The sequence below is a fragment of the Podarcis tiliguerta genome, assembly GCF_965153285.1.
Source record: "Podarcis tiliguerta genome assembly, chromosome: 6".
NCBI classification, from domain to species: Eukaryota; Metazoa; Chordata; class Lepidosauria; order Squamata; family Lacertidae; genus Podarcis; species Podarcis tiliguerta.
Genome location: NC_139539.1, coordinates 60,579,328 through 60,602,615, shown reverse-complemented (window position 1 = coordinate 60,602,615; position 23,288 = coordinate 60,579,328). Strand labels below are relative to the sequence as shown.

At 41.2% G+C, this 23,288-nt stretch overlaps 2 protein-coding genes and 2 long non-coding RNA genes across 9 annotated transcripts in view; 1 reads left to right on the top strand and 3 right to left on the bottom strand.

The window, feature by feature from the left end:
* Positions 1 to 12,483, bottom strand: LOC310680988. Of its 2 annotated transcripts, none has more exons than XR_014513046.1 (4): positions 12,351 to 12,483; positions 3,283 to 3,663; positions 2,293 to 2,406; positions 1 to 295 (listed from the first exon to the last, which is right to left on the bottom strand). It is a non-coding gene; the product is annotated as an uncharacterized lncRNA (long non-coding RNA). The 2 variants fall into 2 exon arrangements; XR_014513047.1 differs by lacking the exon at positions 12,351 to 12,483 and adding an exon at positions 10,273 to 10,404.
* Positions 1 to 23,288, top strand: part of LOC310680983 — a 59,981-nt gene that overhangs the window by 10,030 nt on the left and 26,663 nt on the right. For all 3 annotated transcript variants that reach the window (XR_014513038.1, XR_014513039.1, XR_014513040.1), the window contains 2 exons: positions 3,322 to 3,489; positions 9,390 to 9,431. This is a non-coding gene — a long non-coding RNA (uncharacterized lncRNA). The remainder of the gene's footprint in view (positions 1 to 3,321; positions 3,490 to 9,389; positions 9,432 to 23,288) is intronic.
* Positions 15,961 to 18,914, bottom strand: LOC310680250 (leptin receptor-like; the record flags this gene model as incomplete). Its single annotated transcript, XM_083446627.1, has 2 exons — positions 15,961 to 17,822; positions 18,804 to 18,914. The coding sequence occupies 2 exons, from the start codon at positions 18,912 to 18,914 to the stop codon at positions 17,007 to 17,009; spliced, it is 927 nt and encodes a 308-aa protein (XP_083302753.1). The 3' UTR covers positions 15,961 to 17,006.
* The window catches only part of LEPR (leptin receptor), a 58,574-nt gene continuing 53,121 nt past the window's right edge, over positions 17,836 to 23,288 (bottom strand). For all 3 annotated transcript variants that reach the window (XM_083448031.1, XM_083448033.1, XM_083448032.1), the window contains one exon: positions 17,836 to 22,409. In XM_083448031.1, the coding sequence (XP_083304157.1) occupies positions 22,392 to 22,409 (18 nt within the window). In that variant the 3' untranslated portion in view covers positions 17,836 to 22,391. The remainder of the gene's footprint in view (positions 22,410 to 23,288) is intronic.

The following is a 23,288-nucleotide window of genomic DNA, read 5'->3' as shown; positions in this document are numbered from 1 at the left end:
ACTTTTTATTGTTTCTGCAATACTTTTGGTGCCTTGTGCATTAAAGGCATTGACAGTAGCCTGGCTTTTTGTGTTTTTTAAAACTGTTGATTCCCGGATTTCGCCTCCACTAGACTATCATCTATGAAGAAACACTTATACCACCATTATCTCCAACTGTATTGAATTTGTAGCTCCACTCTAATGCAGTTATGGCCCTGCTAATGCAACCTTGCAAGAACAGATGTTTGGACCAGGATAGCTTCAAGGGTTTTTCATAATGTTCTTTTAGACAGGCTCCTGCCATTGATGAAGTCTGAAAAATGTTAGTTGTCAGAGACTGTGCTAGCAAAGCAGGATATATTACATATATTTGTAACCTTCAGAGGGGGTGCGTGGTTGCTGAGGGTGCAAAACGGAGGGAATCTGTGGGGTCACATAGGGTCCCCATCCACACTCTAAATCCTTCACCCTTTTTCAAAAATAATAATAACCCAGCTATAATTTCCAGTTCCCAGGACTCCAGTAGGCTGTTTGTGTGCTTTAAATGTGTAGTGTGTGTAGCCATGGTGGTACATGTAAGAGTTCTAGCAGTGGAGGGGAGTGACCACATGGTAGGCCCAATGTTGCAGGGAAGGAAACTGTTCTGACTGAAAGCCCGCTGTTTGGATTTGGGCAGAAAAAAGAGAGAGAGAAAGAGAAAGCAGCAAGCTCCCATTTCAAGCTCAGCGGTGAAGAGCTAGTAATTTGAGTCAATGGTGCTGTCAGGACAGCACTCTGGAGCAGAAGTCAAGGGACTCACACAGCAGAATCAACAGCAAATGCAACAGGGCCTACTGAACCCCCATTATGATGGACGTGAAGTAAAACACAGGGACGGCTGTAAAGTCTGGGCCTACAAATTACTCAACAGCACCACAGAGTAGGGAACAATAGAAAGGGGATGACGGTGTTGCTCTTCTTTACTTAAGGAAGCTTCATGCCTTCCTTTGGGCCGCATTAGCAATTTAGAATCTTTGTTTCAGTGCCTCAAAAGTGTTACGTTTTGTTCCGAACTGTTGTGGTGGTGATCCGTAGCCCTCCATTTCCCCACTTCCCTGGCAGCACCAACCCCTATTAACTCTTCACATTTAATGTGGGGTGCAGATTTCATTCTCTGCTCTCTTGGGCACATAAACAAATGGAGGAGATAGAGAGAGGAAGGGTCTCTTGAACTCTGCTGCTATTGGCATTACTGGAAGGGTGGAATGGATGGGAATTCTGACCAGAATCCCCTTTTGTCCTGGGTTGGGGCAACAAAAGCAGAAAAGCAAGGGGGAAGAAGGGATATACAGTACTTCACGTTCTCCCATACAGTGGTACCTCGGGTTAAGTACTTAATTCGTTCCGGAGGTCTGTTCTTAACCTGAAACTGTTCTTAACCTGAAGCACCACTTTAGCTAATGGGGCCTCCTGCTGCCGCCGCGCCGCTGGAGCACGATTTCTGTTCTCATCCTGAAGCAAACTTCTTAACCCAAGGTACTATTTCTGGGTTAGCGGAGTCTGTAACCTGAAGCGTATGTAACCCGAGGTACCACTGTACTTGTTTTAATTCCAAACTTGCTGGCCACATTGAGGAGCTGCTACTGAGCTAGTCCAAGCTAGTACTGCACTAAAAAAAACTCTGAGGGCAGGATTCACTTCAGTAGATGCCCTGTGCAAGGACTCCCTGTTGCACAGTGGGACTTCCTCACCTCCTTTCCCATCCCCTGGCCCCCCAAATTGGTTTGAGGGGGTTCAGGAGAACCTCCAGAACAGCACATGGGGGCAGGAGAGAAGGAATTATTCAATCTGGCAAGCTGAAAAGGTCTTACTGATGGAACGTTTAACATAGCACAGTGTTGAATTTCCTCCTTTATTTTAAAATATTTTCTTATTTGAGAAGAGTATCGTACCCTTAATTCTTGCACTTGTACAAAAGTGGTCTCTTCATGCCCTGTAGGTTGTGGGGGAACTCCAACTCTGAGCCAACCACTGACTGGGAAGATGGATTTAGCAGAGGGACAAATCTCTCCTTCAGCAGTTGCTTATAGGCCCCCACATATTTTTAAAGAAGCAGTTGACAATTTAAACCATTATGTAACTGCTTAGATTAAAAAGAAGGTAGGAAATTGCTTCCAAAGCACCCATGGCTCTTTAAGTGGGGCGAGGGGAAGGGTGAGCAACAAATTGAATCCATTATAGCATTACGCTCCACATTCAGCTTTGTTATCGGAAGTCATTATGCTATTTGGATAACTGGTTTGAATTGGATCATTTGGATTTAAGGTGTACCTTGGTTCCCAGTTCATCCGGCATCATCTGGTTGTAACTTCAATTTGTGGCTGTGAAGGAAGGACTCCAAGTTGTTCAGGGTGGTATACAAAAATGGACGCATTTGGATTTTGCCTGCAAAGGAAGATTATGGGCTCATCTAGACTTCCTTTCGTGCTGTGTTTCTAGGCACAGGTCCACGTTTTCAAGCTCCGTATCTAAGAGTTTTCTTTCTTGTTTTTTGTCATGACACTCTCCCCAGGAAAGCCTGTGTTTTACCATTGAATTGGAGCCAAGCGCAGTCGGCTTTTCCAAGGATTGCCCTTTGCTCTGATTCAGTGGTAAAATGTGGGTTTTTCCAGGGAAAGCACTAGGACGAGAAACAAAAACTGCTCAGACATGGAGCCTTAAAGCACGGGCCTGTTCCTGGAAAGCATGTCGCAAAAGGAAGTCTGCATGAGCCCTTAGAGTACACTTCTGATTCTTCCTTTTTATAGCCACCCTGCCTTGAACTTTCCCATGTCTGAAATCATGTGGGTATGGCTTGCTAAAAATGGATTTGCAGGCCTGATTAGGCCAGAGGTTCTGCACCACTACACTAAATTGTGGTTTAGCATTATGTTCAAACAAATACATGATGTGGTCTCATCCGTGAATCACATGGGTTGGATGGCTGATCTTGTTACTTCCACTGCCAATATTGCCAGAGCAGACTGAACCCTGTGGAAGTTGCCCTTGTCACAATGCAGTGGGAAAATTAGGGCATAAATCTCCCTTTCCCTCAAGGAACTGTGCAGACACATCAAGTTATTTATTAAGGAGCCTCCACATAGTGAGTCATGGGCACTCGGATTCATGGCAGGTGTCAAGAAGTGGCCTATGCTGGCCATATAGAGCCATTCACTTTGAGAACCTTGGCTTGTGTTACTGAGCAATAGTCACTTTATAATTTGAGATGAATCATAACATCAAGGCACACTGACTCTCGCAACAAATACGTAAAACATTCACCGGTAATTTTGTTCTGCCTCCTCCTCCTCTCTCTTACAGAGCCCTTCTGTCTTTCATACTTGAAAGATGAACCAGGCTCTTCACCACTGGGGTTGCTATCAAGAACGAACGTCTAGCAAAATTGAGCCTTCAGCCTTTCTGCCTTCAAGCAGTAGTGCATGTACTTTGCATGCAAAAAGTCCTAAGTTTAATCCCCACCATGTCCAGGTATGTTCCAGTCAAGAGTCCTGTTAGTCAACATGCACAGTACTGAGGTAGATGGACCAGTGATGTGACTCAGCATAAAGCATCTTCCTAAGTATCACTCATCACAAAGACATTTTGATGCCTTCTGAATAGTGGAGTATTTGATCTGGGCTGGTCTTTCGCAATAGTGTCTTCCTATGGAAATTAAAAGCAGGTTATTGAGTCAGGCAGATCAAGGTTTCCCGAGGAGCTGCTTTCAGCAGTTGACGCAGAGGAGGAGGCTGGGTAAGTGTTGATACTAAGCCTTCTTACATTTTGAGGCGTATATGAGTGGGTTACAAAACAAATTACTAATCTAGGCTGAGACTTCACAGGGCTGGTTGTTCAAGAAATGCTGCCGCGTTCTTGGTATGTGGGCTGGAAATGTCCCCTGACTGAAACCCTGGAGAGCTGCTGCCAATCAGTGTCAGCAACAATGAGATAGATCTGACTCAGTATAAGGCAATTTTCTATGTTCTTAATAAACTTTGGGAGCTATAATAATAATAATAGCAGAGGTGATGTGATGGATGAATATTATGTGAGGGTTCTCTGCTCACCTTCTATTTAGATGAGGTAGTCCAGGTTCACCCAGTTTGAAGTTTGATACTCCAACTACTTGCAACATGCTTCCTATCTCATCCTAACACTATTTTAATGAAGGGAACCTACATGAAGTATCATTTTATAATAATTGCTCTCTTCCTCCCTCTGAAGTCTCCTTCTCTGTATTATATTCATGCACATATTTTATGTGAGCTCTACTTAACCACATAAATATGAAATGCCAGATAGAGTATATTACATATTGCTTAAGCAGGCCTGGGATGAAATCTCTCGTTATTTGTGCTCCTTTATGCTGTTCATGTACGCATCTTTTGACCTTTTGTGGGTGGTGTTTTCCATTCCTTTTCCCTTTTTTGTGATACATGTACATATCCTCCAACTGATCAAAACAGGGATGCTTGTTTTTTGTCCCTGAGCTCTCGCAGGAGCCAGATCACTCAAGCGAGAGCGTTGGACCAAAAACAGGACATTCTGGGATAGAATCAGAAGTCAGGATGGCTTCTGTAATTCTGGGGTGTCTCACTTAAAATTGGATGTTTGAGGGATATGCATGTGGCCACCCTGTGCATGTATGCAACTTTCCACTGGAGTAAATAAAAGTTTAAATATGAACATTTAGTACCGACTCAAGCTTGCCAGCCTACTGATTTTAGCTGGCTAGGCATATACTTTACTGTATATGTATGTGACCTAATAATAGTATACCGGTTTTGCTTACAAAAGCATACCTGAAAATATTATGAATAGTTCCATAAAACGTCACAGGCTAGTAGACCTGTTCTGACAATGCATACTCTTTAAGCAAACTGCATGATTTTAAAAACTACTTACTTCCAACTATTAATGCTCAGCACTATAGCCCTAAGGGATACCGCCTACAAAACAAACAAACAAACAAAAAACGAAGGGAGGAAGACAAACTGTAATCTCTATGGAAGGTAACTTTTTCTTGAAAACAGACTATTAAGGGTATAATCCTATATTTTGGGAGTAAGCCACATTGAATTCTGAGTAAACATGCATAGTATTGTGCCTTAAGATATTTATGTTCTTTAGAAAATTAAAGCCTCGTTTTCTCCCAGTTGTAAACCTGTGTCTCAACTGTACCAGTTCTGTGGGACATTCCCCCCCACCCCCCACAAAAACAATCCTTTAAATAGAAAACCAGCTGGGCTAAAACCTTTATCTTTGTGTGTGTGTATATGTGTGTGTTTAGGGATTTAAAAATATATACCATTTGTGTGTTTGAAGGAACATTATGATATGCAAGTTCCCTGCTGTAGTCTACAACTCACTAATAGGGATGTCCAACACTGCAGTCCAATACATGTCTATGCAGAAATAAGTTCATGGAGTTCATGGGGCTTATCCAGGTAAGTGGGTACAGGATTGCAGCCTTAATCAGCCAGTGCACATACTGTAGTTTCACACAAACATTAATTCTGTTTTTCCTGTGCATTATTAAAAAAACTGAAGTTGTTTCCATTATCATCTAAATATAATGGGTTTCCTTACTAACTGAAGGCAAGTAGAAATTCAAACTTGCTTTAGAGTCCACAAGATGGCAGGCTACTGCAGCATAAGCCTTTGAGCATAGCAGGAAGGAGGAGAGAAGCTTTTTAGTTTGAAATTCAGAGGCAAGATAAATGCTACTTCAGATTAAAAAAAAATTCTTAAGTGACTTTTGTATTGGAAGGAAGCCTTCTATCATTTGGCCAAGGTATTCTTTTTAAAAAGAATGTAAAGCTCCCGCTGAGAGATAAAGCACATTTTGCTTTTTGTCCTGAGCACTGTATCTAATATCTGCTGTTAGTATGAGCTATGCCATTACAGAAATGTCACCACTTCTTTAAAGAACTTGGGAGGGGTGGGGAGTGGGAGCAAGGAATGGCCAAAGGAACAGCACACATGCCAGAAGAGAAAGTTAAAATACACACCATCAGCTAAGTACTTTTTGTAGTCTATGTAGTTGAACATAAGACTACAGGATCCCTGTTGGATCAGAACAAAGGTCCAATTAGTCCAGAATTCTGTTTCCGTTGTGGCGAAGTGGGAAAGGCTATGGGAAGCCCACAAACGGCATGAATGCAAAAGCCCTCTGTTGTTTGCATTTCCCTGCAACTGGTATTCAGAGGCCCACTGCCTCAGAGACATTATATAACTATTGCAGTCACTGATTTCTTTATCCTCTATGAATTTAGCTAAGCTCTTCTAAAAGCCATTTATGTTGGTGGCTCTCACTGCATCTTGTGGCAGTGAATTCTATGGTTTAACTGTGCACTAAATCTGGATGACATTCAGAATATAAGAAGAGCCTGCTGGATCAGCCCAGCGGCCCATCTTAGTCCAGCATCCTGTTCTCACAGTGGCCAACCAGACACCTATGGGAATCCAGGAAGCAGGACCTGAATTCAACAGCACTGTCCTGAGGCTTCCAGCCACTGGTATTCAGAAGCGTATCTTCGAGAATGGAGATAGAACAAAGCCATGAATTTGTCTGTCCCGAATCTTTCAATAAAAGGTTCAGAGAATGTACTGAATCTGGCAGGAGGCTGACTTTCACAGTAAGGTCTTCACATGTGGCCTCTTGACATGTAAGCGGATCACTGGAAAGAGTGTCTGGAGATGTAAAATACAACTGGGTGGTGTTTTTCTCTAACATTCAAATGATCTCATTCAGCGCAAATGAGCCCAATAAAGCTCAAGTGCAGGTATTTTGTCTCTTGGCATGGCAGGAGATGCACATCTACAGCAGTCATGTATCTTCCTGCAAGTTTCACTTCAGATCTTACAAATAGGCACTGCTGGTTTGTGTATGAGAAACTGCACATCTAGCTGGCATTGCTTCTGTAATGTCTGAAAATTATCTTTGGCACACACCCCTTTTCACCATGTTGGGTCGTTTGCAAGTCTCTGTGAACTTTGCCCTCTAAAACTAACCACTATGTTATGGTTTGAAAGATCTTTATTATTATTCTTTGTGCCAAGAATTGATAAAGAGTCAAGAACCACTGATCTTGGCAGGGACTGACAATTCCCACTTGGCTCCTTTGAAACATATATTTGCTCCTGAAATATGTAAGGAAGCCAGAGGTTTTTAATGAGCTTGGAGGTTAGCATCCCAGGACAACCCAACTGGGTCAATAGGCCTTCAAGGCAGTTCATGGTCTGTGTGTATGCAAGGACAGAGAAACCATGTGCCACACCACCACTAAGTGTGCATTGCGATGGTGGGTGGGGGAGAGACATGTACATAGATTGCTGAAATCCTTCCAGTTCAAGAAAGGCATGAAACAATCGCAGGAATTGTCCATAATATACATACAAACTTGCCCTGGTTGTTGGTAGCATCTGTCTGTCTTGGGAGACAAGGGAGGAGTACGCCTTTGGGGATGTAGTCATGTTACATCATGTTTAGGGAGGAGGGTGCACACACACACACATAAATGTGCCCCTTGCTGTATTTGCACATGGACAAACAATAGAAGACTTATACCTGCTGCTCATGTAAAACCTTGCATTCATAACAAAGCTCCGGGAAATTAAGATACTTCCAAACCAGAATCTCCCATCAAGGTGCTAATCTTTTACTTCATCCCTACTTCATAACTGCATTTCAATTTTGAATGTAATGAGTCACTTCAAGTGTAAATTCATTTCAGTGTCTTACCAGGAAAAAAAAACATGGCTTAGCCTTGAGCCAAGGGGCTAATTCTCAGAAATTGTTTTCAATGTCCAGGGCTTAGCTTCAAAACATATGAGGGAAAAATACAGAGTCATGTTCATATTGTTTTTCCTCACTATTGAATGAACCGGAAAACCTTCCTTCTTGTGAGTACATGACAGACTGTGTAATGACCAAGCAAACCTGAGTTCTGTCACCTGTCGGTTTTACTAATTATGCATTAAGATACCATAAAGAGAGTTAAAAGCATATATTGTAGCAGGGGGTGGTTGAAGTAACCATGCCAGCTAGTCTAACTAAGCTGGTGAGATTTCGCTGTTTCTGACCCCCCCCCCCCCAAATATAGTATCAGGTTTTGCATGGTGCCTGAAACAAAACCCAATGAAGCCTTTTGAAAGGGCATGGGGGTGAGCAGGCCCGAACAGAGGCAGCGGGCAGGGGAGCCAATTGGCATGGGCCTATGATTTTCAGGAGGCCTACTCTGAGTCCCTCTGGTAGGATATTGTAAAGAGAGTCAAGGGGGATCCTTTAACACAACATATTAATATTTTAAAGAAGATACATAAAACATTAATGCAAGATAAAATATAGATAAGTAAAAGCAGAAATGGGGCCTTTATTTCCCATCTGGCCTGGGCCTGTTACCAGCTTTGCATGGCCCTGAGGGTGAGGGCACAAATGTTCTCTACCCAATAAGCTCTTTCCAGCCGTGGGTGCAGAAAAGGTACCAAAAGGGTGCAAATGAAGCATCAGAATAAAAATCCTGAAATGTCCTTCACAGAAAGCAATCAACATTAGACCACTCTTTTTGAAGCCATTTCTTGGATAAATAACACTGATGGCTCTGTTAATGCTTTTGGCCTCTGCTATTTTGAGCTGCGGAAGACAAAATGCATGAACACATGGTGTGCCAGGGAGGGAGGTCCTGACCCTGAACTACTTAGTGGCACAACTATAGCAGCACGACCTGCAAAACTTGATCATGTTGGCAGCAGCACACAGGAGGCTTCATCCTGATATCCATAGTTTTTACACAAATAGAAACTTCTTTTTTGGGGGGGAGGGTTAGATGCAAATAATCAGTCTGGAAAGAAAATTGGCTGCCCTTTATTTTTATGCATATAGATTTGGGCGAAAACAGTTGTTTATGAAATCAGGATTTGGAGACCCTGAGTCTCATCCAGCTCTAGTTGCACACAACTGAGTGGAACAATTAGTGTCTCTGGACAAGCTGCACACATATTGATTTTAATGCTTAGTAGTACCTCTTAGCATATTGTCAGGTACATTGATCTTAATAGATGTGTGTACATCACTAAATGTCTCATCACTTCCTCATTAAGTAGCCAAATGTGTATGAACCTTCTGCTGAAAAGTGATCTGCCTGAGAGTTCGCCCAAAGGGCTGTTGGTGGAGTTTTATTTGTGCTGGTAGTGTTGTATATGCAGCCCACCACTAAACGCTGCAGTCACCAAACATATATGTGTGATTACCTAAGGAGGAAAAGCAAGTGGAAATCCCTCCCCTGCAAGCACAGTATCTAACAACAGCCATGTTATTTTAGCACCTGAGGCAGAAAATCCCACAGGTACCTTTGTTGACTGACAGGCCTACTTGTCATTATTTGCAGGACTCAAGCATTAAGGAAAGAAGACTCTGCCTTCTTCAAAAGGTAATCTGAACATCCATTTCAAATCATTATTAACCATTTCAGTTTGGCTTTTTATTTGCTTTTCCATGCATTCAAAAAGTGCTGAAGTTTTCTTGTAATTCGTTATACAGATAATGGGTTTGCTGTTATAAAACAAAAGCACTCAGATTGTTAAATTTGTCATCCTCTTTCTCACAACTGAGAGCTGGAACCATGGGTGGGAGTTTTGCTGTCAAGGCAGGATGAACCACCCACTCTTTCTGCAGATATTTGGATGATATTTTAACCTTTAAAGCTAAGTTGCTAAGTGACATTGTTTGAAAAGAGGTAGCCTTTCTGTTTCTGTTTTTTGTGGGAGGTTTTTAAACTAGGGCACTAAAAAGAGGTTCACATTTCTCAGGTGTGCAGCTTCTCATGCCACAACTCTGCCTGAGTGAGGAAAGACTTCACCTGATCGCTTGGCTTTTGCGAGCTCTAAAAGAGGCTGAAGCTGTTCCTCTCCTTTTGGGAACACACCTTTAATTAAAGAACACGTATAATTGCTGGAATATAACCCTAATGCATTCTGAGCTTGCATTTACCTTATGGTGTTGGAAAAGAGGCTAGAGCTAATGAAAAACAGGTGCATATGAATTTATCTCAAATCAAGGGGCCTTATGCACTCAATTAACAGCTCTAGTGGAGGGATAGGGAAGCATTTTCCAGCCAGTATTTTTGTTGATTTCTGGGCAATATGGCAGGGGTGGGGGGCAGGCACATGCCAGTGGTGAGTAGGGCGAGAGAGAGAAAGTGGATAGAGCAAGTAATGTGAATTTTAGCTTGGCAAAGTACACTAATTTCTACACACACTCAACATACCCACCTCTGTAAAGCATTATCAGAATTATGGGCGACATGCCAGCCAGACACAAACACCCAAAAAGGATGCATGAAAATGAATGTAGCCTGGCGCGAGTTCTGAAGGTAAGATGGAGAGGATCAGAGGGCCAACTTGGCACCCAGATCTGAGGTTCCCCATCAATTCAAAGAGTTGAGGATTTCAGTGGCATTTAAGAAGGTAAATGTTCTCTGGATTGCTCCCAATGTCTTTAGTCAGTTGCATTCTATAGCTGTTGCTCTCTGCTACCACTGGGTACCCCATGGTAACAGAAGCATTAGAATCTGATACTATGCAGCAAACGTCCTGTCTTAGAAATGTCTGATGAACTACTATAAGTGTATTGGGAATGTCACCATTGTGCTGTTGGTGGATGTGGGGTTCACCGAAAGGCAAGTGACATGTGGCAAAAATATGTAAATATGTTCTACATAAGATCGTAAATATGTAGCCGCTTGAAACCTTCTAATTGCTGCACGCTTGGGCATCACTGCTCTTGCCCCATTTTGTGGTCACTGAATTTCTTCACTGGGCTCCGTTTTGCAACTCTCCAGACGCTTTGCGTCCCAAAAGTTAAACAAAGATTCTACACACAGAAGAGTACAAGGATGTTATTAAAATACAACCTCAACAGTAAACATTTTATTCACAAAAATAAATACAAAAGTACTCTGGCAAGTATTTTAAAGCATGAGCTCAAGAGATACCCCACAACTAAGAAATCGTGGTTCAAAGCCCAATTTAAGCCACAGTTTCGGCAGGAACAAAAACCCAGAACATTTTTACACTCAAATACCAAGGATAGTCAGACAGAATGGCGTGAGAGGTTAACAAACCATAATTCTACAGACGTACAAAAGCAACGTGGTACTTGTTACTTATGCCACTCACAGGCCACAATTTGAAAAATATAGTTAGATTATCTATCATATAATCATATCTAGCTGCAAATGACCCGTAATAGTGAATAGCATATGTGAATTCAATCTGAGTTATTTTCTTGAAGGTTACCAGAAATGACTCATGGATGTATGGATGTTCCATCTGGATGTGTATTCAAGTGTAACCTGGATAAATAATTTATCACTCAGCAAAACTTACAATTATACTACCAAAGTTGTAAGAATCAACCCTGTTTTGCACTTAGCAGTGGCTGAGGTATATCTATAGGAAGGTGTTGGTTAAAAACTACCATTAGCACCTGTCCTGGATTCTTCCTGAACAAAAGCTATAAGTGCAGGTTTATGTGCAATTTGGGCACAGTACTACCCAATAGCATGTGTCAGCGTGCACTATGCTGTAGAGTTTGTGGGCAGGAGCCACTAATTCTGATGGGGTTCTCCTTGTCAACAGAAGGTATGTTACTCCTTCTGACTTTCCCTTCACATCCCTCTGTTCCTACAGCACCATGTGGTAGTGAACAGGCCTGCTATTTCAGGTTTTATAAGTAATGTCAATAATCAGAGTTAATTAATACAGCTTGCTACTTTTTCACCTGAAAAAGTGTTGCAAGCTATGCTCCACGTTCATATAAACATATCACTCCTCTAATAAATATCTGCTACACAATGTGCGCATCAGACACACTGTTGTTGAAAGTACTGGGAAGCTATTCATATGTTGTTCTCCAGGGCCAGTGTTCCACCAATTTAAATGACAAGAGTAAGAATCAAAGGATAATAATAATCATTTCTAAATACCTGTATAGATAGACCTGCATGGGCTTTGCTCACAGTGCGGCATTTAGCAGGTTGTGGGAGCTAGGATCATTTTGACAGCAACTGGGAGCATTTTGACAGCAAAATGTACGAAACATCCTCTTACCAACTCTGCTGCTAGAGCAATCCACAATGGTATGCAGTAAGCAAGGGTGATGCCAGAGCAGGGGTACCTGATGAGGAAATAGCTGTCATTGACTAAAACAAATCAGCTATGGCTATTAGCTATGGGTGAGGGCACTCCTTCTCCCAGCTCACTTCCACTGAGGACTGGGTGGAAACTATGCTTCACCTATGGTGGTTACCAAAGTGCTTCACCTATCCATGTAATGCTCTGACTCTTACCAGATCGCAGATACTACCGTGTGAACCAAAGCACTGAGCTGCTGCTTGATTAGTCCTGTACCTAGGAAATGCAAAAGCACCCTAAGGCCATTGCAGTTTAATAAATCAGCATTGTGTTGGGAAGTGGGCCAATTTCGGCTGCCTGAGTACCTGCAATTGTCTTTATGACATCAGAGTGCAACATGTAGTGCATGCAAGAGCAGTAACCAGAAACATGAGAGTATTGGGGGTGGGGGGTGAGGAGGTAGCATACAAAGACTGCAAGTGATTGTCTTTGGGTCAGGATATCCTCTGCTTTTTCAGGACAGGACTTTATCATGGATATCTTTGCATTCTTCCTATTATCTAGAACCCAAACATTTTCCCTAAACTTAGTTGCGGGGAGGGGGAATAGTGCTATGGAGAAACCACCAGTGATGTTCTGTTTACAATGAGAAAGGACCAGTGCTGGGATTGTGTATAAGGCCTCGTTTGCTATTCCTAGCATAGCCTGGCTAAAACAGCTTCATGTAACAGATCAATAAAGGCTTTTGCTCAAAACCATGAAAGGTGCTGCCTGCCAGTATAGGCAGCCCTGGGCTAAATGAATCAATGACATGAACATAAAACATAGACCCTTATATTTTGACAGAACAGTGTAAAGTAGAAATAGCATCAGTGTAATGCTTAAAATTTCCCAACCCCACCCCTCCGGTGTCTTTTCCATCTTTGTGTGGATAAACAGGGGAATATCAAGGGAGGATCTGTTCACTTCTAATCATATGTCCAGTGTTTACATAACAGGAAAGAATTTGGGCAAAAAGCTGTGCATCTTGACCAAATTTACTGTGAGCATCAATACATGTACATCAGCCAAAGCAAATTTGGTTCTGCCTACCTAATCGTATCTCCCTCTTGGGACCTAGAGGAACATTTTACTGGTGACCTACATACATTCTAGTTCTTAGAATTTCCAGATATTGTACAATAAGTGGACTGGGATAATGATAAAAACTTGCATGATGCAAATTCCTTGTCTTTTTATATTGGTCCACGAAGGTAAAAAGTATTCATATTTATTGGAACTGTTTATTTTCATGTCCTCTTGAATGTCCCAGGGCAATTCCGACTGGTGAGGCTGTATTTTGTTATTCACCTCCACCGCTCTCCAGGCAATTTGAACACTGAGATTTTACAAGTCTCATTACAGTGCTCTAAAGTAATGGAAATACTGAGAAAACAGACCATAGATTGAAGAATCACAAAAAGCAATCGTAAAATGAAGCATTATATAAGAGTTGCCCAGGCTTCTAATCTTCACTGTCGAAGGCCTTATTCCTAGGCATCATTAGCGTTAGCTACAGTAATTACTAAAGATTAGGCTGGGGCATAGATAGAACAGAGCAGATGGTAGATGCAGAATATGCAGATGTTGCCTCTTTTATAGGAGTTTATAGGAGTGCAAGACTGAATGTCATTTTGAGATTTTAATAGCAATTCTAGATAGTATATATATGCACTCTGCTTGTCTATGTCACTGAAACTAAGACAAAGAATAAAGCTCCTGGGAAATTCCTCTTCGTTGGTTGCAGTTAAAAACATGAACCTATTTTTTTATAACTACTTAAAGAGCAACAACTACCCGTGATTTTGCCTAGAATTGTGTGTATACTTTAGAAGTGGGTCACTACATCCTCCTAACCTGAATTTCAAAGTACGACAATTAGCTAAGCAGTATGAACAAACAGTAAGGCACAGCATTCAGAGTTCAGAGGCACAGCAAATAGAAAAGTTAAGGTGCTAATCAAGATTAGAGCTATGGTGAAAGAGCTGAGTGTTTTTTTGTTTTGCCTTGCTAACTCATCGTGGTGATGCTTCTTGCTTACAAAACCAACAAGAGTTTTCCCATACATTCAAATAAAACAGCAGGCCACTGATAAAGCCAAACACACAATTCCTCCAGGGCTGATTTTGTTCCATGTACTGTACATTCATTAGACAGGTAGCAACTGTGGGTTCAGCTTCAGAAATTATGTAATAGATTTCAGTCTGCAGTGCTTTTGATACCTAAAGTTAAGCTGAATGGTGAAATAGTTACAAATTATTGCTTTTTCTTACTAGGAAAGCTGTGGCTTGGTCCTGTTACCAGAATCTTTGAAATGGACTAGGGTTGCTAGCATCAATTAATTAAATATATATTTAAAAACACACACACAAATGATGACTGGTTGGGGTAGCTATGGTAAAAGTCAATAAATTTGCTATCTCTTTGAATGCCTGTTCACAGTGCTGTCACAGTGCTGTCAAAAGTGGGGTTTTCAGCTGTTTTGGAAAGTGGGAACACTTTTGTGGTTGTGGCAAAAGTGTGACTTGCCACAACCAAATGAAAGCTTTCAAAACCCCTGTTGACCTGGGATATTGGAGACCTGGACATTTGTTAAACCAATTCAGTCCACCAAAATCCACGGAAGAAGCATGGCTCTTCTAAGCCAATTCCAATGAGTTATCTGCCCACCTAGAACAATACCTAGAGCATTTGTTCCCACCCTGCTTTTTGTGGACAGAGATGCATCACTTCTCTACAGTTCTCTGCTGAAGAGCAAGATTGGAATTGGAACACAGCCTATGCTACCTTTGTATCAGCTCCAATTCTAAACTCATTACTAGTGAGTGAGTCTCATTGGGCACACTGAGACTTAACCTCTGAGCACACACAAACTTAGGTTTGCACTGTCAATTTTCTATCCAAATTATGAAGGAAGGCATGCTGGTGTTTTAAGATCTGTTGCTGAGGGCAACAGTATCTTACTCACTGACAAATCCACTTTAAAAACAAAACGTTAGAACTTGATAGCCCTGTCCCTGTTACACTGGGTAAATGGATGAAAAATATCTTTGAAGATTTTAATCAGAGACTGGGCATATGCAAGTGTTGGTACTCATATACTCTTCAGGCATCCCCTCCATGCAATGTGGTCCGAATCATCATGATTACAGGTGTTGCTCAAGCATATCCATGTTAACAGACTGGCACGGATCCCAAATGACAGGACAAGCTTTAGTGTTGAGAGATTAGATATTAGGAATATGCTTGCACAATGCCACATCTAGTTGTTTAAGACAGCACACACACACACACACACACACACACACACAACCCCCCCCATACCTATTCAACATTTTTTTCACATGTTCCAGGCTGGCCCACCCATGAGGCAAACGGAGGCAGGTGCCTTAGGCAGCACCCCCTGACACTGTGTGCTCCCTCCCCCCCCCCACTGGTGGAGAAGCAGTGGCAGTGGGGTTGGCCAGATCTCACTGCTGCTGCCGCGTCTCCTCTGATGCCACCGCAGTCGCCTCCCAGCATAGAAGTGAGGAGAAGCCACTACCACCTCTCCTCACTGCTGGAAGCTGACGCCCCGTGACTCCGACTTTGAGGACGCGCAGCAGGGGCAGCAGCTGCCAGGTGAGGTGGCACCTCCCCTTTTTGCTTCAGGTGGCAAAACAGTCTGGGCTGCCCCTGCCACCTTCTATTAAAGTCCTGGCTAGAAAATTGTATGAAAATACCCTTGACAACAGTGCTCTTTGGAGGAGAGCTATTACTAGTTGCTTTGCAGATAATGTGTTTCCCCAGAAAAGCCCATGGTTTAGTGCTGATTTGGAGCCAATGGCAACTGAGTTTTCCACAAATTGCTGTTTGTTCCAGTTTATAGCTGAAGAGTGTGTTTTCCAGGTGGAGGTGGTGGAACAAAGGCAAAACCGCTTAGACCCATGTTTAGAAAGCACAGGACAACCAAAAAGCTGTTCGGAACCTTGTTTTCTATCCACAGGACAAGCAGAAGACTGGGTAAGTTCTGAGTCTACTATGCAGCAAAGCACTTAGTTTGGTACTAAAAATAACATAAAACACCCTACACTCAGTATAAATCAATATATCTAATATAGGTGGACATTTTAAGGGTCTCTTCACTAGATCAAGCAGTATCCAGCCCTCACTTTATTCCCCATGCTCCCAGTCACCCATCCAGTTTCAGTTGCTCACTATATGCACATGCTGTGTGCGAGTGCATGTATCTGCCTTTCCGATAACAGATAGGCTTTCTCTTCTCACCCAAGTTTCTAAAAATGTGAATAGGGAAAAGCACACACATTAAACTGTCTTTTAAATGTTCATAAAATGGTGGGGGGAATATGGGGTGATATAATACAAGGCTCAGCGAGGTGTTTTTTTTAAGGGTTTTTTGTTTGTTTGTTTTTGCAGTAGCGCCATACAGCAAGAGAGTCCTTTTCTGGTTTTGAAAGTTCTCAGAATGATGCAGTCATGGAGCAGATGGGGGACAGGGGAGGAAAGGATTTGTTCCTTTTGAATTTAGTAAGGCCACTATGGCATCCAAAAGATTTGGATTCAGCCACATTTCACATAAAAGTTACAATGGAATTATCAGCCAGGGGGAGGGCAGCAAACACATTTTGCCAGGTACCTAATGCTGTTTCGTTGTTGTACCTGGAGAAAATGCAATATTCTTGCAACAGAAGTGCAACGTTGAATAAAATATGTGGGCTATGAGTTAAAAAATAAATAAATATGGGCCTGTTCATTGCGGAAAAATGTGAATCACGAGAGAAAAGAGGCCTTAATCAAGAGTACATCAAGCGTACACTTCAATAGGTGGCAGCTTAGACTTTACCACTGGCTGTCTCATGCAATTTAATTGCCGTTGTCTGGAACTGTGGCATGTATGGTATGAAAGCTTGAACAGGGGTTTCACACTTGTTGATAAAGGGATTTAGATCACTGGTTATATCTTGAGGAAACTTCATGCCTCCAGCTAGAGCATTGGTGTGAAAGTGACAAACCCCATTGGAACTTTCTGTTAAAAAGATGTCATTTTCACTTTTGAGTGAGCTCATTCCTAAGTAGAACATGCTTCTCTTTGGACTGTCTTCCTCACTGAAAGTTCTACCCTGCTCTGAAGGTTCTGAGAAGCCCTCAGATGAAACAACAGAAAGAGAGAGCTTTTGAGGGGACACGTGTTCATCGCAATCAGGCAATAGCAGAAATGACTGATTTCCCATTGCCCAAGAACTGCCAGAGAAAGATGTTGGAACTAAGGAATCATGGCCTACAAAACCTCTTACAAAAGAACTGCTTAGATCCTTTGATGGCTCATAAAGCCCACTTGACATGGAGTTGGTTAAAATAGTTGCATATTTTATATTAGATTGTCCTGTCATTCCACCACGGGTTTCAGCATCATGGACATTCTCAGAGACACTATCACTATTGAAATGGCCACTAGAGCAAGCTGAGTCATGCTCCAAGTCTTGTGTGGTTGCAAACAGAGAGTCAATAGCTAGTAAGTCTTGTTTGTCTTCATCTTTCATTGCTTTCTCAATACTGATATCTTCCAACACTATTTCTGACTCCAGAAGAAGAGGACCAAATGACAGTGCTTCAGGATGCTTGAGAAAGAGATGTTCAAAGGTTTCAGGCTAGAAGACAAGATACATTTTAATGCTCATTTATTAATTAATGACTTGAAATGAACAGAAAAGAAAGGTGGGGGAAAGGAAATACATTAAACACTTCAATTTTATTATTCTTAATTTGGCACAACTTTAAAAGCCTGATGAATGTAATGGCATTCACATTTCATGAAGTTGTATGCTTTATTTTAAGTAGTGTGCATAAGCATTATAACAAAAGAGAGATTAGTGCCAGAAATTTGTAACACATTTACATTTATGATACCATTGGAGTTTGGATAATACTGAAGGTTCCATTTCAGGTCAGTCTCTGATGAGCTTATATAACAAATGGAAACATAATTGTTCTGAACCAGATTTTCATTCTTGTCAATGAAGAGAAAGTATGCATGCATTACATTGGCAGTGCTGAAGCCCTGAGTCTTGCTCCCTATTTATGCTTTTGGAGTAGACTGGTAGGAAAAAGTTCCTACCCATTTCCACTTTGAAGGACTGGGCTATAGTGCACTTTGGCAGCAAACTGGTTCATACAACTAGCACAATGAGCACCCACCCACTTCAGGGAAAAGGGCCTCAAAATTTGTTAAAGCAATTGCTCTGAGCCAGTTTTTCATTCATGTCATTTAGGAGGAATTATGAGAATAATGGGGGGGGGGGAGTTTTGCAGCACTTAAAACCCACAAGTTGACAAGTAAAATTGGCTGTGGTCAACAATTACAGTCTCTGCAAATTATTAAAGTCCACCCAAAGCCATCCACCCTGGGTAATTAAGGTTCACAAGTTTTATAGCCTATAGTATATGGAAGAAATGATGCGGTCTATCTGAACCCCTTACTTCTCCAATCCGGTAGAAATAATGATGGATATACGTGTCATTGGTACAAGTGTTTATCAAGAGCAGCCAGTCCTTATCAACTTCAAGAATTTAGTCAAGTGCCATACCTAACAGGCTACTGTATCCTAATATCTGGTCAAGTTGCTCCATACTCTGACGAGAAGTTTTCTGGTATCTGTTAAGTCTGCATGGGGAATTATTCTGGCTTCTTGAAAAATCAAAAACGTTTCCTGCAAATTTGTATCCAGTGGTACTAAACCCATACTCCGATCAGATATTGATTAAAATGTAATGCCATTTTGCTTCCTTCCTACCTACTAGCTACCCAGGGCTAGTTCTAGAGTCATGGGATAAGGTTATGCATTCCAGGTGCATAGCTTCTCCTCTTACCCTGCTCAGGTAGGCAGTTTTTATAAGCCCAACAGAGAAGAAACTAAAGAAAAGTGGCTTATAAATCTATATGACTATCAAATACAAAAAATTGCAGTAGCTAAAATAAGAGAAGAGAGACTGCTTATATAACACAGGGGTCCCTTGGGTGCTATAGAGATTTTCTGTACAGAGAGACGTATGAGGCTCCCACAGATCACACAGTGATAGGGCTTGAGTTTACCACTACAGCTTTCTAATGCAGCTCTCTGATACTTGATCTACAGAGTCAAATCAAGGACACAGATTGCATAAATCAAATAAGCCATATGTTAGCATGAATGAATATGAATCAGAATATGAATTAATATGAGTTAATATGAGTTAGATGTTGTAGGTACTGTTTCCTGGAAAAAAAACCACCCCACAATGCTACAATGATAAAATAGTTAAATGCAGAGTAAATTGCTTAAGCATTTGGCTGTTAAATATTTGCTCTTGAATATATGCATCAAATGGGAGTGCCAGGAAAACATTTTTACAGCAATTTAAGCCTGTGAAAAGTAACACGAAGGGAGCATTCATAACTTCAGTAGCTGTCATATAAAATTTAGTTTGTATTCAACTGCAAGATAAGGAGAGAGTGCAAAATACAGTCACTTAAAGTCCTACATGCAATTTATTTGTATTTACGATATGAAAAAGTGATCCCACTGACTTCACTGGGGAAACTGTAACTTGGTAGTTTTGAAGGATTGGAGTGTGGCTGCAAAAAATAATGATTTTTCAATATTCTGTAGACATGAGGTTGTCTGAAACATTACTCCTACTCAAGAGTAGACCAACTAAGGTTAATGAAGATGACTAATTTAATTTTTACTGCATGCCCTTTGTTTATGTTGCATTTTTCTTTTGTAGAAAATCTCAATTACATTTTGGTATTTCTATGTTACCTTAGGGCATCCTTTCTGGTGTGGGCAGAATCTTATTTCTCTGTCTTCCCTCTCGTCCTGCTCCCTATCCCCAGCTCCCCATGCCTAAGTAATTAAGAATGGCTGGCTGGTAGGTGTTCAAATACCTCCTGTCCCCTGCAATACCCTGGTGTGATGCCTGTGTTCTCACCTCTGCATGCATTTCAAGAGGTGACAGTAGAAAAAGGCCTCCATTGAGCCATAGGTACAATGCCCTGTACACAAGTGCTATACTTACACTAGGAAGTATAGCCCCCTTAGTGTTTCCAATAATAAACTTTTTGTTCAAACATGTTCAATATTTTTAGGAGCTTCTTCTAAAACTGAACCTCTACACCAAGTGCACTAAGGTAAACAGAAATTGGAGGGAGGGCATGGAAAATCCTGTTGCTTTCAGAACTCATCCTCTGTTACATATATTGACATTGCTTTTTTAAATGCTAATATGCTATTGATATAGTCAAGTAAATACAATAAAGAAAGAAAAATGAGTTTAATAGACTAACTAGAAACTGAAAATATGCATAACCACAGAGGACCCAGTCAGGGAATTAAGAAGGTTTTAAGAATTATGTTCATTTCAAAGGCAATTTGGAGATGTATACATCTATGAAATGAAATTAAAGTGGAGTAGATGTGCATAGCTAAACAAACAAGTGGGATTTTCCATATATCTTGTTGTGTGACATTCAGTACTCTGATGGACATGAACAGAAATCACATCTACTTCCGTAATAGTGTTGTCAGGCATCTCTTGTCTTTAAGAAAAGTCTCTTCATACAAAGAAGATCACAGACCCATAGAATCTAATAGCTTCTCATTAACACAGAGTGCCCTATTTTGAAGGATTTTGAACTGGAAGTTCAGTTTCTAAGGAAGTTCCTATTTCATATTCCAACTGATAACCTCAAAGACAGTCGAAAATTTAAAAGCCATAATGTCAGAGTAATTAGGTACTTTTCTTACTAATCAAACTAAGTAGAGAGGGTTTCTTCCTGAATAAAACTGTTTTAGATGTGGTTACTTATTCATGACAGTCTCTTCTTGCTTCCTGTTCAATTTATAGGAAATATTAGAGTAACTGGGAGGAATTCAGGGCTGTGCCTCTACTGACTATGCTACTCAGCTACAGTGGTACATCTAGTTACAAACTTAATTCATTCCGGAGGTTCGTTCTTAACCTGAAACTGTTCTTAACTAGAGGCGTGCTTTCGCTAATGGGGCCTCTTGCTGCTGCTTCGCCGCCGGCACATGATTTCCATTTCATCGTGGGGCAAAGTTCTCAACTTGAAGTATCTTCCAGGTTAGCGGAGTTTGTAACCTGAAGCATTTGTAACCTGAGGCGTTTGTAACTTGAGGTACCACTGTACATACATAGAGCTCTATTGAAGCCACAGAATAATCACGTTCTAGGTGGTCAACACACTCAGCAGCACCTACTGTGAAGTGTCGGTTCAACTAGCAAAGCATTTTAAAAGACCATTTATAAATAAATGGAAATATGGCAGAAAGATTGATGTTTCTAAGGCCATGGCATTCTGGACTCCTATTGCTATTGTTGTAAACCAAGGATGGGAAATATCAGGCTTAAATGCAAAATCAGGTTCCCTTCCCATTACGCCACCCCTCATTTAGTCAGCCATATACTACTGATGTTCTCTCTATGCATTCGTGTCAGTTAAGGCTGGTTAACAGGAGTCTTGGGGAGTAAAGTGAGAATAGCATGGCACACATTGGTTGCATTCACACATTATGCTCACTTACAGTTTATTAAGGAACAAGCCAAGCATCTTCTTGAGCTCATATGCTCCTGTGTGGCAGAAGTTTCCATTTTGCTTCACCAGACGGATGCCAGCAAACAGCAACAGTTTGCCATATCATTCAGTTATGGACTTGTCATCAACGTTAACTATGGTTCAGAAACTGCAGTTTGAAGTAAGTTAGTTTGTAACTAAACTTAGCCCATGTTAACCAAAGTTGCTGGTCTGGATGACATGACAAACTGCAATAAACAAAAAGCTGAGCTAAAGGTGTCCAAACTCCTCCTCCCAGCCAAGCAAGAGGGTTGCTCTCAAGTGTAGGCTTGTTCCCATGTTATTAAATCATAATGTAGCATGTCCTCCTAACTTCTATCTTGATATGTATGCTCCCTTTAAACCCAGCAAACCCTTTACCTGGTCTGAAATATAGAAAGTGTTCTCAAAATTGTATACCAGTAGTGCAACTTTTCAACAAAATCATTTCCAGCACTATTATGTATGAACAAAATCAGCAGAATAATGAAATGATATGTAAGTAATTCTGTCTTCTGAATTCAAATAGATAATTCTTCTAACAACTCTGTATAGGAAGTCTGGGAGCTGTCACATTGGTTCAGCGGGCAGTGATCATGATTAGACTTCAAAGAATGTCCATTCTCTGTTTAAATGAAATGAAATAAAATTAACAATAAAGATGAGAAAATAAATATTTCACTGGGAATGAAAACTGAAATAACTTATAATGGGGGAAAAACCTAATAAGCAAGCATTCTCCTCGATCATTAGGATATTTCTTGTGCCCATCTCAATTGTTAATATAACATTTGTGATTCCAAGGTAAAATTATCTAATGGTAAACATTGTCATTTAAGCTACAACAGCTGCACTAGCAGAGTCCAGTTTACCAATAAATGCACCAAAATCCTATAGAAATGTACCCATTCACTATGGGAATGCACCTGCTTTGCATTCAGAAGGTCCTAGGTTGAATCTTGGCATTTCCCAGTAGGATTTGGAAAGGTTACTGTGAAAACCCTGGAAAGCTCCTACCAGTTAGTGTAAACTAGCCTTCCCCAACCTAGTGCCCTCTAGATGTTGTTGGACTCCTATCATTCCCAACCATTGTCTATGCTGGCTGGGGCTGATAGGATATTGAGTTGAACAACATCTGAAAGGGAACCAAGCTGGGGGAAGTTAGATACTGAGTGAAATGGTCTGACTCATTCTAAGAGCTTCCTATGCACCAACTGCATGCAGAATATTCTCTTCACATGGGCTACTTTATTATATTCAAATGAGAGAGGAGAGCCATGCACATATTTCTGTGAGCATGAGAGGTTGCTTCTTGTGATGAAGTGAAAGCCTTGAAGGAGAACAGTTTTCCATACACTAGAGTCTCCAGTTCACATAAAAGATCCCTGGATTAGGGCATTTTTTTGTTGGATGTGTACCTGTGGAACCCATGTAGAACCCAATTTCATCAATTTAATAGTAGGCATTGGCTTTCATTTCCAGAAAGCCCCGTTCATTCTAGTAT